The 18257-nt window shown below is 35.5% G+C and overlaps 1 protein-coding gene across 1 annotated transcript in view; it reads left to right on the forward strand.

Moving 5' to 3' along the window:
• PLA2R1 (phospholipase A2 receptor 1) overlaps positions 1 to 17755 on the forward strand; it is a 122591-nt gene extending 104836 nt beyond the window's left edge. Inside the window, 6 exon segments of the mRNA XM_089916029.1 lie at positions 1550 to 1718; positions 3592 to 3732; positions 5575 to 5691; positions 6969 to 7145; positions 9869 to 10077; positions 10079 to 17755. Of these exon segments, the coding sequence (XP_089772155.1) occupies positions 1550 to 1718; positions 3592 to 3732; positions 5575 to 5691; positions 6969 to 7145; positions 9869 to 10077; positions 10079 to 10123 (858 nt within the window). The 3' untranslated portion in view covers positions 10124 to 17755.
• The last annotated feature ends 502 nt before the right edge of the window (positions 17756 to 18257 follow it).

An 18257-nucleotide genomic window follows, 5' to 3' on the forward strand; every position in this document is an offset into this window, starting at 1 on the left:
AATCCTTGCATAATTAAGTTTCATATCTACCTCCTTAGTGATATAGCCACTGAAATTAGCACAGAAAAAAAAAAGCTATGAAATAACAGTAAATGTAACATTTAGGTAATTGGATTATACAATAACTACTGACCAACCTCATGAGCAGCATATAACTACAAAAGGTGTCCCTTTTTAGGGTAAACATCTACTTGCCTAATTTCTGGAAACTCATGCCCTTCAAAGTTTCTCTGAAGATGTCTGAAAAATTTCAGGATACTGACTTATATGTGCACTGGAATACATACTGAACTCAAGCACCTGCGTTTGGGTAATATGTTGCCTTTAAAGAATCCCCAAGAAAAATGAATCATGCTTCCTGCACAGAAATTCGGTTATTAATTAATTCAGTACCCCTTGGAATTTAACATGTGCGTTATTTTCCTCCTCTAGGGAAATGGTTTGGAAAGTAATATTTTTAAATTTTTTTAAATACAAGTATTACACACTCAAATAGCAAAAAGTAAATCTATTCTATCCTGACCTCTAGTTCTACTCCTCAAAGTTAATCACTGTTAACAGTTTCTTGTGTGTCATTTAGAAAGTTTCTGTGTATGCATATATATACACATGTAATGGATTAGTATGTATATTTTTTTTAAATATAAATGAGCTCATACTATATATACTGTCCTTAAGCTTGCTTTTAATTTAATATACGTTGTTCAGCTTTCTATGTCAGCTCATAAAAATCTAATACATTCTTTGAGACAGCAGCATATATGGATATACCACAATTTATTAAATCATTCTCATGTGAATGGACATTTGGGTTCTTCCCAGTTTTCACAATTCCAAACAATGCACAACAAATATCCTTGTACAAGTAGGATAAATCCCCAGGAATGAAGTTGCTAAATACCCTTTATAAATTTTAACAAGGGATGGTGCCATATTGCCCTCTAAAATTTTGTGCCAATTTACATGCTAACAACAGTGTATGATAGCACCTAGTTTTTTCACATCCTTGCCAACACTGGGTACGTCAAAATTTTAATCCTTGCCAGTAGGATAGGTGAAAGGATGGCATTTCATGGTTGTTTATTGTATTTTTGTATTACAGAATTTTTAACTTTATGTAGTCAATTTTGCTTTATGGCCTCTGGATTTTTTTATCAGACTCGGAAAGATTTTTCCCATGTCAAGAGTATAAAATATTTAGCCAAGTTTTCTTTAGCACTTTTATGTTTTCAATTATATGTATGAATCTTTGATCAATCTTAAATTTATTTTGGTGTAAAGAACAAGATATTGATTCAACTTCACTCTGATTGCTTACCAGGAAATTATGGTGAGGGAACCAAGGATTCCCAAAAACTAAAGAAGATGTTGCTTATGGCAGATAGTCCTTTTTGTCAGGCCATTTCCACAAGCTGTCCTAGACTTCCTGAAATATAAGTCTAGATGTGGAAATATAAATCCATGCATGAAGTGAGAGCTGCTCAGACAGCATTGGGTGATGTTGCCAGCATTCATGGCAAGGAAATGATGGCTCAGTTTCCCTCCACAGAATGGTCTTAATTTTGACTGGTCAGATGGCACCAAGTCCTCCTTCACTTTTTGGAAAGATGATGAGTCATCCTTCCTGGGTGACTGTGTTTTCGCTGACACCAGTGGACACTGGAGTAGCACAGCCTGTGAGTCATATCTGCAAGGAGCCATTTGTCATGTGCCCACAGGTAGGTTCAATTCTATTCAACTCAAGAAATACATACTGTGAACCTACTGTATGCAAGGCACTGTGCTAAGCAAGAGCTGTGAGGGAAAGTAGTACGAAGTATCTGCCCTCGAGAAGCATTCGGTCTGGTAGGTGATGTACAAATAAGTGTTACATGAGGCAGGGCTACCAAATGATATAAGAGCCATAGCAAGTGCTGTGGGGGGGTAGCAAGAAAATGGACACATCAGATCCACTCGGGGAAAAGCAAAACGCCTTCTTGAAGGACAGGACTGTGGAGATTGGTCTTGAAGAATGGGTGTGATCAGGAAATGATGGGACATGGAGAGGCATTCTGAGCAGAAAAGCTTGGGCAGACATGGGAGGAAGAAAGGACTGGGCATGTAGCTGAGCAAAGCTGGTGTTGAGATTTTCCTGCATGGCAGGATTTTGGTAAGACAGAGGTAGGAAATCAGGTTAGAAACATAGGTTAGGAGCATGTGTGGAGGACCTTGAATACCACTGAAGATTTATGTTTAAGTCAAAGATTAATAGGATTCTAGAGCATCATCATCACCATTATGGTAATAATATTTGTATTTATATTATATATGTATATATAAAACATGACAGTAATGATAATAGTATCTCATTACACTGAATGTTCACCTCGCCCAACCAGATGAACATTAAAGATGAAACTTAAACTCAGAACATTAAATAGCTTCCTGACGATCTCACAGATGTCTGTCAACAGCACCAGGAGCAGAAGCCAAGTTTCCTTGATCTCTGATATCATGTTTATCCCATTAAATCAGGTCCCCTTTCCTTTGATTGCTATGGTGTACAAAAAGAAATTTCCTTAACACTAACTGGTTTCTTTTTAAATCTCTCATTTAGTAAGTGTGCACGTATTTACTTACTCTCTGGATACTATAAGTCAAACAGCACACATATTATGTAAGTTCAGCTCAAAACAATTCAGGACAAAAATATAAATGATAGCCATATGTATTGGGAAAGCTAATTCTCCTTCTAAAACACCATGAAGTTATCCTTCTTTTTTTAATAACGCTACATTTATTGAGTGCTTAAGTGACAGGCACTAGCTCACCTAACTTCTTAAGTTGTAAGAAAGATGTTACTGTTAGCTCTCTTTTACGTGTGTGGGAGTGTGCGGAAGATAGGTAACATACCCACAGCCATGCACCTAGGATCTCAGTGTGGGTGTGTCTGACTCTCATGCTTGCCCTCTGAAACAAAGACTTCCCCCAATTCCCCTTAGTTATGTGTTGTGTTATGTTATGTCATGATATATTATGATATGTTGTTATGATATGATTTGTTATGTTATGCTATGTTGTGTTATGTCATGTCATGATATATGTTATGATATGTTATACTATGTTATGATATATTATGTTATACTAATGTTATGTTATGATATGTTACTTTATTGAATGCTTTATTTTCTCTAAGTTGACTAGCAGGTAAGGATTTACTAAATCTTCAGCACTGAATGGAACACATTCTGTACATTTGGAAGTGTCTTTTACCAACTTCATTCAGCTGCCAGTATTTCTCTGAATCACATCTCCCAGTTTTTCCAACCTTTAGGACACTAACTGTAAATATTAAAGATAACACCCAAACTAAGCCTATGAAGCTATGCATTAATATACCCTGTTATGTGTAGGAAAAGATTACTTCTGCCAGACATGCTATAAGCCATTCCAGTTTTGTAATCATTTACATTAAACCCACTCTTTCAGAGTATTATCATGAAAATCTCATTACATATATTTATCTTGGTCTTTCATAGAATGTAATGCAATGTTTATCTCAATAAGTGAACCCAGTCACCACCCTGAAATCATAACTCATTTTGTTCATAGAAACAAGACCATTTGGATACCCAGAGTTGTGCTCAGAAACATCTATTCCCTGGATAAAATTCAAAAGTAATTGCTACAGTTTTTCTACCGTCTTAGACAGTACGAGTTTTGAGGCTGCTCATGAATTTTGTAAAAAGGAAGGTAATTCTTTTGTTGTGGTAAAATGCTTTCAATGTGTTCCTTCTTGACATTTCAGTAAACAATGTAGTTTTCTTCATTTGTCTGATTATTTAGTGATTTTAGAGGCAACAAAAACAATTGAAAAAGTAAATATTATTGAATTTGCTTGTTTGGGGGATGGCTAAAATGTTCAATGTCCAGTATACAATTAAAAACCCAAGACAATATCTCAGGATACTGCACTTTCCCAAAAAAGTGTTTCCTTTGAATGAATTTGAATTATGAATCTTTAATGTTCCTGAAAATTAATATTCTATTCTTTAAGTACAAGCTTGTATCTTTCAATAAATGTCATACTACTTTTAAAATTCTAATCAAAAATTACTTATTAACAATGGAAACTTTCACTTTTCAAAGCCTGAGCTTTTTAATTTTTTTATTGAAGTATAGTTGATTTACAATGTGTTAGTTTCTGGTGTACAGCAAAGTGATTCAGATATGGATAGATAGATAGTTAGATATATATTCTTTTTCAGATTCTTTTCCATTATAGGATATTATAAGATATTGAATATAGTTCCCTGTGCAACACAGAAGGACCTTGCTGTTTATCTATTTTATACATAGTAGCATATATCTGTTAATCCCAAGCTCCTATCTTATGCCTCCCCCAACTTTCCCCTTTGGTAACCATAAGTTTGTTTTCTATGTCTGTGAATCTGTTTCTGTTTTGTAAATAAGTTCATTTGTTTCATTTTTTTAGATTCCACATATAAGTGATATCATATGATATTTGTCTTTCTCTGTCTGCCTTACTTCACTCAGTATGATAATCTCTAGGTCCATCCATGTTGCTGCAAATGGCATTATTTCATTCTTTTTTATGGCCAATATTCTATTGTGTATATATACCATATCTTCTTTATCCATTCATCTGTCGATGGACACTTTAGGTTGCTTCCATGTCTTGGCTATTGTAAATAGTGCTGCTATGAACGTTGGGGTGCCTGTATCTTTTCAAATTAAGAGTTTTCACCTTTTCTGGATATATGTCCAGGAATGGAATTGCAGGATCATATGGTAACTCTAGTTTTCATTTTTTAAGGAACCTCCATACTGTTCTCCATAGTGGCTGCACAAATTCACATTCCCACCAACAGTGTAGGAGGGTTCCCTTTTTTCCACACCCTCTCCAGCATTTACTATTTGTAGACTTTTTGATGATGGCAATTCTGACTGGATAGCATCTCGATATTATTGAGATGATATCTCAGTATAATTTTGATTTGCATTTCTCTAATAATTAGCAATGTTGAGCATCTTTTCATGTGCCTGTTGGTCAGCTGTATGTCTTCTTCGGAGAAATGTCTAATTAGGTCTCCCGTCTATTTTTTGACTGGGTTGTGTTTTTTTTGATATTGAGCTATATGAGCTGTTTGTATATTTTGGAAACCAAGCCCTTGCTGGTCACACTGTTTCCAAATATTTTCTCCCATTCCATAGGTTGTCTTTTCGTTTTGTTTATGCAAAATTTATAAGTTTAATTAGGTCTCATTTGTTTACTTTTGCTTTTATCTCTTTTGCTTTGGGAGACTGACCTAAGAAGACATTGCTATGATTTATGTCAGAGAATATTTTGCCTACATTCTCTTCTAGGAGTTTTATGGTGTCATGTCTTATATTAAATCTTTAAACCATTTTGAGTTTATTTTTGTGTATGGTGTGTGAAGGAGTGTTCTAACTTCATTGATTTACATGCATCAAAGCCTGAGCTTTATGAATTATGGTATAGAAGACATTATTTTAATTGTATTTACATGTAAACACAAATAGTTATTCATTTGCTGTTTGTCTCTTTTATAGGATCTAATCTTTTAACAATCAAAGATGAAGCTGAAAATTCATTTCTCCTAGACCAGCTTTTAGCTTTCAGTTCTTCTGTCAAGATGGTTTGGCTGAATGCTCAGTTTGATGGTGACAGTAAGTGACTGGGTAGAGAAGAGGAGAGGGCATAAATAAATACACAATGGTCAAGGTTGATGGAAATGGCATCTGCAAACCAGAAAACTTTCCTTGGATACATTGCTGTTTAAAAAAATATCATAAATCCTAAAGCCATTTCTTCCAAAGACATCATTGCTAACCCCTTTTTATACCTTCTTGCCCTTTGAAATAATCCCAGAAGACCAAAAATGAAAACAAACAAGTTTATCTTATACTTAATCTTGCATTATGAAGATGCTTGGCTGGAACTTTGTGTTCACAGACTTAGTCATAGACACCAAACCATATTTACTTGAAAATACCCCAGGTTTCTAAATGTTATAAGAGCACAACAGAGTTATGGAAATATTTCAATGATAAATAGTGCTAGTAGAACTGTTATTTGCTACTCATAAAAACCAGAGTTTGTAATCAGATGAGAGCATGCTATTCTTTTCTTTATGTAACTGACGGTTGTTGAAAGTACTTGTAAAGAAAATTACTTTAAATGGTATAGAGAACTTGTTACAGTGGTGTACCAAGGTAGAGGATGGGTCCATGCTGGCAAGGAAGAGTATTTCAATCACCGACATTGCTTAAAACTTCTAGCACAGGGTGATAATAAAAAGCTGACTGACTTATGCTTAGTTTTATTGTTTGTTTTAAATCCTTATCACCTACACATGGATGGATTCTACCACTGCCCCCACCCCTTGGTATACCACTGGCTTGCTTTTTAAAGAAGCTCATTGTACTCTGTGCTCATAAAGGACTGTTTGCAACTACTTGATTTCTAAGATATTCAATATACTGAAGTAATGAAGTTTTTTCTTTAAGCTTTTAAGTTCAAACTACAAATTTTATTATTCTATCTATAAATCTAATAAATTTTAAGGGGCACTTTACAACAAAAAAGAAGCTCACTGTAAAATTCTTTTAGAAAGTGATCTACTTTGTAATGATATAGCTGTTAGGACTTTAAATGATTTCTTTAAATTGTTTGTAATGATAGGGAATATTTCAAATTCAAACTGTTACATTAAGAAACATCATATCTTGAATGAACTAAATTAGAACAATATATCTAAAATAAAGAGAGTTGTTCACAAGGCAATTTCACTTATACCTACCTTTTAATGTTGAGTTCATGATTGTTGAATGCATCAGATAAGAAGAGAGTCTCATTAAATTTAGGGGCTGCTTTTTAAGGCTCATTCCAGACTTAGTATGTTTGATAACCATGCCCATAATTCATGTTAGCATTTTTTCCACAGATGAAACCATAAAGTGGTTTGATGGAACTCTCGCAGACCAGTCAAACTGGGGTATTAGGAAGCCAGAGATGGACCACGTCAAACCCCATCTGTGTGTTGCCCTGAGGATTCCCGAAGGAGTGTGGCAGTTATCCTCATGTCAAGACAAAAAAGGATTTATATGTAAAATGGAAGCAGGTGGGTAAAGTTAGAAAGTAAATCTTCATTTTGCTTCTACCTTGACTAAAGTTGACCCACCTCCTTAGCACTTAAAGCTTTTAAAATCTAAGTATTCAGTGAGTATTCAGATAGATTCTAACATTATCGTCTTGTTTTACATCAAACAAGTCGGAGAACATTTCAGCTCCTTCCTCTGATATGAAGAAAAAAAATCATTATAAATCAAATCAAAGACTATGACTTTCTTGTGTCACCCTAGCTGTTAACTTAATGGGCAAAAAAAGAAGTTCACCTCAAGCAAATAGAGCTGGGAATGTAAACCAGCAACCCTCATTCTGGCAGCTGCTACTCAGAATTTTAAGCTCCATCTTTGGTCCCAGGAAATATAATTCAGGTCTAGGTATCCTTGTTGTGGATAAGTAGATGCGATTCTCTACTGCAGGCCACAATATATTATAAAAGTCATATAACTTGATCTTGAGCTACATACTTAGGTTGTGGTGATTATAAATAATTTTAGAAATGTAAGCCAGAAAATTCTAGTCCATTGCAAATAATAGAGCTTTCTAAGAGAAGACATTAACAAGGATCATTAACAGTGGGAAGGTGTTTATAGTAATCACAACAGTTTCTAGATGCAGGTATTAACAAAGAAGGAGGGATTGATATGGCCTGGGCTCCTGAAAACAACTTCATAGAGGGGATGAGTCTTTGGAATCACAAAAGATAATGAGAATAGAGGAGGGAAGGAATATTGGATAAAAGGTCCAGAATGACTAAAGGCAGAAATTGAGAATGAGCTTAGACTGGACCACGTTAGGTGGTGTTGGGAATAAAACCGTATTACTGTAGGATCCATCCACAGAAAGTGCTGGGATAAAGAGCTGAACTCCATGGTGAAGGACGCAGGGGACACCTACATGCTCTAGAGACACCAACAGTGGAGTCACACCCATCTGATGTAAAGGGAGACGGTTGTAATTTGAGTGATAGAACTGGGAACAAAAAAGGGAAGGTGGAAATGGGAAAAGAGAATCATCAGGCTTTGGTGACTGATTAGATATTGGGAATTAAAGAGCAAAAACTGGTAGGTGTGGGAACCAAACTTTGAAGCTCTGCAAGTGTGGATATCAACTCTGTGTGGAAACCATGACTAACCTATTAGTGTGCCCAAGCAACCGCTAGCATTCGACTATCAAGAACAAATCAGAAACATCTCATGTCTGTTCAGGACTTTAAAGCTTCCTGTACTACATAAGACACCTCTTTTATCCTACACAGCAACTTTCCAAGGCAGTGAAGCAGATACAGTATTCCCATGTTACAGATGAGAAAAGTACTCGTCCAAACTGAGGCTACATGGAGAACTACACTCCACATTTTCTGATTCCATATGCCCCTTCTGTACCTGCCCGCTGCCTCCATCCTGAGAATGAATACTCATTCAACAGTCTTTCTTTAAAAAGTATCTTTACACATACACAATACTACATGTTTTCAATAATATTATGCAAAATTATACAATATTATTTTAAAATTGCAAAATCGAGGTTTTTTTTTTTTTAAAGTGTATTTTTGCTATTGGTAATGTTGACATTTCTTTTAAGAGTGAATGAGCATATGTAGTGCACTAAGGCACTTCCTCCACTCACAAATCCTTTACTGCTCTGCCTCTGGGTCATTCCCTACATATTTCTCTGGATCTTTGCTTAGAGCAAAAATAGCAGAGTTCAAACTTTGATATAGAGTCTACTTGGAAAAGATACATTCTTACAGTAGAAAATCCTCAAACAGGAACCCTCTAACTTTTTGAATGGAGGAGCTATTATTCATTTCTCAAGATTCTTGAGATCTAAAAGGTGAGAAGGTCCTGATTTTTTTAATCTTTGCCAAAAGCCAGGGAGGTTACCGTTGCTGGACCAACTCCACATCAGATCCCAACAAAACTGAGTTCCTTGCAGGCAGGGACTATATTTTACTCATATTTTTAATGCACCACAGTGCTGAAACTGGATGGGGATTCTTCAGCTTAAAAAAAAAAAAAGCAGTATATGTGTTTGTGAGCACTAATAATGATTATTATAAATCAGGGGTCAGCAAACTTTTCTTTAAAGGACCAAATAGTAAATATTTCAGGCTGTAGGAGCCATATGGTTTCTGTCACACTGCCTTTGTAGCACAAAAGCAGCCATAGACAATAGAAACATTATTAGTGTGGCTGAGTTCTAATAAAACGTCACTTGTAAAAACAGGTGCCCAGATTTGATCCATGGACCATTATTTGCTGAGCCCTGCTATAAGCAATGACATAACTTTGCTGATTAAAAGGAAATTTTCATCTCAGTATTTTTTGTATTTGGTTTTAGATATTCACACAGTAAAGGAGGATCCAGGAAAATGTAGGTTTAGAACAGTATAGAAAGCTTTGATTTTTCATAGAAACAATAAAATAGGAAGTAACGGGCTTCCCTGGTGGCGCAGTGGTTGAGAGTCCGCCTGCTGACGCAGGGGACACGGGTTTGTGCCCCGGTCCGGGAGGATGCCACATGCCGCGGAGCGGCTGGGCCCGCGAGCCATGGCTGCTGAGCCTGCGCGTCCGGAGCCTGTGCTCCACAACGGGAGAGGCCACAACGGTGAGAGACCCGCATATCGCAAAAAAAAAAAAAAAAAAAAAGTAACTATGTGACAGTATCTATCTTACTACTTGTCATTGAAGTTTTCTTTTTTTCATCTTCTTTCAGGACCAAGTCACAGCATTATACCCCTTGCAGTAGCAGTGACACTGATAATAATTCTGGCCATTTCCACACTTTCCTTCTGCATATACAAGCACAATAGTGGTATCTTCAGGAGACTTGCACAGTTTGGAAATCCTTACTATCCTGCAACCAACTTTAGTACAGTACATTTAGAAGAAAATATTCTCATTTCTGATCTTGAGAAGAATGACCAATAATAATGAAGTGAGAGGATGCCACGGCCATGAGAATGAGTAAAGAAGAGTACTTTCCTTTACAGACCAGATGCCGCTCTAATGTGAATCGTGTCACCATTTTAATTATTCTTAAAATGATTACTGGTTTTGAATTGTAACCAAATCAGATAGGTGTTCATTTATTCATTTCCTCGAACTGTGATCTATTCTTTAAAAGGGGAGATTTTACAATGGCTATTCTTCAGAAAACAAAAACTATTAAAAGAAACTCCCAAATGAAAACTCTCAAACCAATGTGAATAATAGTTTTTGCATTAATATGCTTCTACCAAAAATTTTTGGGAATTTTAAAACTAACCTGATATCTATTCAGACATTTGCCAATACTCATTCCATTAAAAGAGAGAGGCAGAGAAGAGCAAAACAAATTTTAAAATCCTACACTTGTATAAGAGAGGAAAAAAGAAAAGGCTTTTGAGAGGTTTCTTGTTTGTTTTTTAATTTGATCAGTTTAACAGCAGGGTTTGGAAAACACTAATTTCTAAGCTTAAAACTCACAGGTTCCGGGCTCTATACTAGTATTTAGGGTGGCATTCATTTTTATTAGTTCTGACTTCTCAAACTAAAGGAGAAGAAAAATAACCTTTCTTTAAATAGTAAAAATCTTGGTTAGTAGCACAATTTCATAAGCAACCATGCAATGTGGCCTAAAATCATCAATTACTAAATGATGACAAAGTTGGATAGTTAAAAAATCTTATAGATAAGCTCAGAGGGACTTATTGTTATCCTAATACTGTTAAAATTCACAAGATTTATCAAAGACTAAAGGTATAAAATGTATATATACCACTCCTAACAACCAAAAGATATAAAATGTAACTTGAATTTAAAGGGGAAAAATGAAAGATGTGAATTACAGTTTCATTAGAACAAGACAAGTACTAAATAAATTACTCTTCAGCAGTAATCTAGATACCTTTGCTATATAAAGGAGTTTATTTGGGGAGTTCTACTGAGTAAACTAGGGTTTGGGGGAACCAACTCCATTTGCATTGGGCTAGTTCATGCAGTCAGTAAAAAATGATTAAAAGTATGATACTATCCATAAATTAAAACTCACAGATTTGATCTTCCTTCATTAATTTCTTATAAAGTAAAAGGACTTCATAATCAATGTTCAAAAGTTTACTCATTGCGTAAATGTTTACTGAGTTCCTGTTAAGAACCAAGAGCCCTTCTAGAAATTGGAGGTATTGGGGCGAGCACTTATTTTTGAATGAAGGAAAACCTACAGTAAACCAGTAAAGAAATGCATAAGAAGAAAATATCAGGTGGTCATGAAAATTAAGGTTCTGTGATAGAGAGAAACTGGGGGAGTCTCCCTAGAGTGTGCATTTTAGTTATTACAGCTAGCTGCCTCAAAACTGGTGACAAGCAGTCACAAGATGGAGCTTGGGAGAAAGTATGAATAAGTTTCTAAGTGGAAAACTATCATCATTAGAAATACAATTTGAAGAACGTGTCCTAAGAATGAAGTCCTTGCAGGCTGAAACAGTTAACACAGCTTCCAAAAGCAGCTCTTTGCTACTGCTGTGCAGTTTACACACTGAGACAATCTACTTCCATAATTTTGTTTGTTTGGGGACTTTTTTTTTTTTAAGATACTACATTATGTGACAGTTGTATATTTATGACTCAAAGGAAAAATTGGCTTGGATTAACCAGATGTTATAAAAGCTCAATTTAATAATCTGTCAAGTGAAATTAAAGTTCTGTTCTTTTTAGTAGACTTGGTAAAAACTGCTAATCAATTATCCTTCCAGTCAAGGTATATTGAAGTTGAGTAGTCAGTCACACATAAAAATTTGACAAAGTATGTCATTAGTAAAGTGGTTCTGCAGGAAAAAAAAAAACTGTATTGCTTGTCAGTGCTCTGTACTTTGATATTTAGTACTGAACCACATCCTAATGGACAGATCATGCGCTGCTTCCCATTACTGAAATTTCAGAAATAGGAATTACTGAAATACTGTTTTATTCACATACGTGCACTTTTAAAAACTTTCTTCCACAACTATTTTTAATCTGAGCTAGATTTCATGCTATACATGAAAAGAAAAAAGTAGCAGGGTCACAAACTCATTCACACGTAATTAATGTGCCCCCTCCAAAAAACAGTCAATTATTTTCTATAACTCTGAGTAATAGAAAATCTTGGATTTTTCCAATTGAAGGTATACTGGGCTCTTCCAATTCCAACAGTCTTCTTTCAGTTTAAATGTTTCTTCTATTGAAAGTTCCATTCCCTATCAAGGGTGCATTACATGGTCTCACTAGATAAACATTCAGTCTTCCGGAGTTTCCATTCCCTCCTCAAAATGGTGGTTGGATGTATGAGAACTTGTTGTGTCCTTGTGGTACTGTGGGGAGTAGGTGATAACTGACTGTGTCTGTGTTATCTGGTGTCCACTGATGGTAGCTGTCTGGCCCACACCTGGGAATTCTACTGGCGTCTCTATGAAGTCTGTATTTGGTGTAACCTGTAGTCTAGTCTCTTTGGACTGGCCCCATCCTGGCTTTCCCTGGCATTGCCTTATCCCTGGCTGTGACTCCCATTCAATTCCGTACCTGGACATTACAGTTCTTGGCAATAAGGCCATGTCACCTCTGCAGCACTATCAGTTACTCCCTTGGTCGGGGAGGCTTAATACTGGACCAAACAATCCCAAAATCTCATTGGCTTAACACAGCAAAGGTTTATTTTTCATCCACACTAACATGGGGTTGCAGGAAGACTTCAGTTATTCATTGGTCCAGGCTCCTCCTAAATAGTAGGTCCTCCATCTCCTAAGGCCTTGGTTGCCTCAGTGGGTCCCCTACCTCTGCCTGACAGAAGAAGTTAGAGATCTATCTTCGATTAATTATGTAGCTTCCATGGGCTATTGAAATACATTCTCTAAGTTAACAGTCTTTAAATTGAGAATATGTACCCTGTGGATACATAAAGACTTCCAAGGGATACAGGGGCATGGATTTTTTTTTTTTTTTTTTTTAGCGGTACGCGGGCCTCTCACTGCTGTGGCCTCTCCCGCTGCGGAGCACAGGCTCCGGACGCGCAGGCCCAGCGGCCATGGCTCACCAACCCAGCCGCTCTGCGGCATGTGGGACCCTCCCAGAGCGGGGCACGAACCCGTGTCCCCTGCATCGGCAGGCGGACTCCCAACCACTGCGCCACCAGGGAAGCCCCAATATTTTTAAGGAGCTCAGTTTCCAGACTCATTAGCCTTTATATATATTCTTTCTTAGAATTGACTTGCCTGAGATCAAGGTGTCATGCTGGTTCTTCTTTCCCACCTCTTTTTGCAGAAATGTCCTTTTCTACCTCAAAAAAAAAAAAAAAAAAAGACATGTCTTTTACTCCAAATATTATGATGATGCCTTCTCTTGGTAAAATCCTCCATGGCACCAGACAAAGACAAAATTTCAAAATAATGATGTCAGTGAAACTTCTCACGTAAATTCTCATGTCTTCCTCTGTTTTCATACATTTTTCTGTTAAGGATGAAGTGGTGGATTAGAAAAGGGTTATTTTGCCCCATGTTAGGATAGTCTAAATATGCATTGTGTATGTGTATATATATATATAAACTGCAGGAAAGATAACTGCCTTCCTTTGAGACTTTATCTCATCCAGCCCCTGTCTATTATGAAAGACTATTTCTGGAGAGAAAATCTAGGGAAAGCAAAGTAAAGACAGTGCAGCTATTGATAAGACCCTGAGGTGTTACCTTATCTGGGCTAAGAGCTCATGGCAAGACTTTGCGCTTTATTTATCTTAGATTTCTAACTGAGCTTTGGGGATGAGTATTATCATGCTTATTTGAATTGCAAAATGAAGTCAGACTTTTTTTGAACATTGTCTTATTTGGATCATTTCTTTGACAATGAAGATTGGCTTTACCAATTAAGTTTTATGATGAACATTTTCATTCAATTGGATGAATTATATGTGCAACTCCAGTGTTCTGATTAAAACATGTATTCATATAAAGACATTTTAATAGAAAAGTAGTATCAACAAAAGTATGATGAAATTAACAATATTTTATTTTTCCAAGCCTTACTTTGTATGCCAGGTAAAGCAAGGTGCCCGTAAGTGAAAGAGTAACAGGCAAAATTGATAGTCATTTTAAAAAGGAGTAGAGAACTCAAGTTTCTGGGTCTAGAAACACAACATGGCACTTTCACTCACATATCATTGGCCAGACTTATTCACAGGGTCCATCCTAACTGCAAGGAAGTCTGGGAGGTCTCCCAGTGTGCTCAGGAAGGAGAGGATAATGGACTACAGTGAGCACCAGCAATCTCTGTCAGATTTTCTCAGCACATATAGCTACAAAAGAAAGGGAGTGCGGGAATAGAATTCATGCTGAATCCTGGCTCATTCTAGCAATTTTTAATTAATATTAATTACTTTATTCTATGATACATCCATTTCATTAAGAGATGCATTACCTATAACCTTTTAGTTTTATATATACTGATTATTTATTAAGCATTGTAATATATTCATGTTGGTCTGATCAACTGTGTGCTGATAGTAATTGAAATAGCAACTCAATACAGAAGAAAATGTATAACACTGCCTATGTTCACAGGGAAATTTTTAAAAATAATTTTAACTTATATACATATTTTACTACAGGCAAATATGGCAAGGAAATGAATAAAATAGTTTCAAGAATAAAAATATTAGGATAAAATTCTGTGTGGAGATTAGAATGGAAATACAAGACTAAACAGAAAAAGAAACAAGAAACTCTGACTGCTAAGAGCTTGTTTCTGTGTGTTTCTATCTTTAAATAGACTATGATAGAATTCAAATTATCATGGTATCACCAATCAAAAGAAAGAAAGCTCCTTGGTGAAGTGGTTGATTCCAGGTCTGGGGCAGGAAAAATACAAGATGAAACTGAAATATCTTGTGATGCTAGAAAGTAAGGAAATGCTTACAAAAAGATGGGGTCATGTCCAAAGGACATAGGACTAACCTGAAGGAGTTCCCAATGGCCAAAATTGGAACGCTTTGAGAAACAAAATAAAAATAGTATTGGATTTTAAGCATAGAATAAATATCTATGAATCCATATTAATGTAAATAAAATGAATGAATAAATAAGTAAATCGGGGAGGAGCAACAGTTCTTTTCTACAGAAGAATCCCAATTAAAAATGTAGAAGGAATGAGAGAAAAATCACCATTAGGAAAACACAACAGTAATCACTGTTACAGGCAAGATCCACCAGTGGGTGCTAAAATTCGTGGATGAATGTTTAAGGAGAAACGGGAAATGTTCATAGCTTTAAAATAGTGCCTCCAAAATAGTCATTAATTACAACTGGAAAGTACTAACTTTACAATGGAGAAAACTCTTTAATCGTGTAATCAAGGTTAACTTAAGTAGTAATAAGCCACATCAGTATCATGTATCCTCTAGAATGATGCCCTGAGAAGGGCACACGACTTTTTTGGTATCCACCCCAAAATAATGTATAATCCCAATTTAACAATAAAAAAAATCAGACAAATCCGAATCGACGAACATTACACAAAATAATTGATGACTTCATAAGTGTCCAGGTCATGAAAGATAAGGAAAGATTGAGGAAATGTCACAGATAGGAGGAGAATAAGGAGCCATGACAACTAAGTGCAAGGTAGAATCCTGGATTGGATCCTGGAATGGAAAATGCACATAATGGAAAAATGTGAAATTAAAATCTATAGTTAGTGGTACTGTATCAGTATTAATTTCTTAGTTTTAATGATTGTACTATGTTTATATATGTACCATTAGAGGAAGTTGGGTGAATGGTGTATAGGAATTCTCTGTACCGTGTTGGCAAATTTTCTGTAAATCTAAAATTATTTCAAAATAAAAAGTTAAAAATCTGCTATGGTATTAGATTCCACTGGATATATTGAAAGGGTGACATGACGTGTTTACTTTTAAATGTCATTATAATTTGATAAAAATTGCATCCTAATTATAAAAAATTTTAGATGTCAAATTAGAAAGGCAGGAAGCGATATACATTTTTTTTCAAAATTCTTTTAGGAAGTATGCAAGCAAAAATGTTTGAGGACTACTGCTGTATGACATTCTTTTCTCCTGCCCCAAATGAGAAGGAAGAAAAACCCAACTTTTCTTCAATCCGTCTATAACAGCTCACCCGGTGGAGGATTTGGACAAACATAGATCTTGTCAGCCACGGTTACTTCTATTTGCTTTCTGGCCTCTACGTTATTCTTTTATTTCACCTCCATAGCGTCTTATCAGCACTTCTAATTCTCTCACTTGTGCTTATCCACTACAACCTAATGGCTTAGTCTTCATGGTAGACAAAGTACAGAAGGGGAAAAAAACAAAACTTGCTTAGTTTCCTCTTTGTTCTTCGGGAACAAGCATTGGGAGGTATTTCAAAATGTTACATCCATCAAAATTCTTATTGCCAACATTTATAAGAAACTTTGTGGTGATTATTACTATACATGGTTGGAATCTTTATTCCCTCTTCCTCCACCCCTCAAAACAACGATAAAGAGCAACAATTGGCAGGGCCAAGTCCAGCCTGCTGCCTGTTTTTGTAAATAAAGTTATTGGAACACAGCCATCCTCATTCATTCACTTATTGTGTATGATCACTTCCAGGCTACAACAGCAGAGTTGAATGGTTACAACATTGATAAGCAATTCTGATCAGTAAACATTTATTGAGAGCCTACAGTGGCCCAGAGAGGGCCCTAGGTTCTGGAGCTGGCAGTATGAACAAAACCCCATCTCTGTGCTCATGAGGTCTCAGAGGAAGAGGAATATGTAAATAATAAGTATAATATAATGCAATACAAATATAAACAAGATGAAAAGAATCAGAAAAAAAGGGTACTGATTAATTCTGTCAGGTAGAGAAAGAAGTTTGACAGAGAGAGTAGTGCCTATTAAATAGTAGAAAATTTTAGATAAAACAGATTTCTTTGATATCTTTTTGAGTTAGAAAGTTTTTAGTTTTGGGCCAGTAATGAAGACAAGATATACCGAATTTGCATACACTTAACTTTTGAATCCTCAGAAAAAAGACAATCACAAGAATGGCAAACATTATTACCTTTGAACTAGGGCTAAATCTATTTAAAGCCAACTTGTTTATAGTTCTTCCTAGTTATTACTGGAGTGGAATGGAAAGGGTGAGTAAATCTGCATTGCTGATCATACCATGGCATTATTATTTACTTCCATAAATAATTTCAGTTTAAAAATCTATATTATATCACGTGTTATATGAGCAACATAACACACATTACGGCTCTCTTAATTCTTAGGCATAAAAATATTGGCTTATATTGAAAAAAACTAAAGGTTTTATAATTGAACATTAGAAATAAACACTTAAAAGTTATATCTATTTTAGAAACATTGACTTAGCTGTTCATGGTTCTCTAAAGATGAAACTTTTGGTACCTTGGATTACTTACAAGAATTTACAGCGTTTAGAGTCTTATCTCTGATGTTTACAGCTCAGTATAAAATGACTGAAAACTCGGATTTGTTCACTTTTATATTGTAAAATTTGAAGTACAATAGTGTATGCAGTTTTTAAAATTCAGTTATAATATTCAGGCTTATATAAAAGGTTAATATTTTAGGTGTACTTATAAATATGTTGAACCATATGTTTTATTTCTTAAGTCAATTCCATTAGTACTGTTGTAATTTTAAAGTTTTTTAGAGAAAAATAACAGTGTGCCTAAATCTAAAATGCTAGATAAAAAAGTGAAAATCTGCATGTGTTTATAAAGCCTAATGAAGAATTCTAATTGCAAAAGAAAATCTGTAACCAAAGCCACAAAATGAGTACTATGTATACCAGTGACCTTCTTTACTCAGAGTTAATTAACACAAGCACTTGCTTCTTGCAGAGCACTTTGCTGTAATTTAGAACAAATTAAGGGAAAAAATCATTCAAGTGCTGTTTTCTTCACACCATGAAGTGAGCACGATGGGCCAAAGTTTACTCATTTAAAATATTGTCATCCTTTTCTTGTAATTATGAGTAGCAATACCTTTTTTTTTTTTGAAAAAACAAAAAACAGACATCCTGATCTATGCCATTTTCAATTTTTTCCCAGGCTTC

The sequence above is a fragment of the Delphinapterus leucas genome, chromosome 8 (genome assembly GCF_059928025.1).
Source record: "Delphinapterus leucas isolate spDelLeu-1000000601 "Yukka" chromosome 8, BTC_Dleu_Yukka2, whole genome shotgun sequence".
NCBI classification, from domain to species: Eukaryota; Metazoa; Chordata; class Mammalia; order Artiodactyla; family Monodontidae; genus Delphinapterus; species Delphinapterus leucas.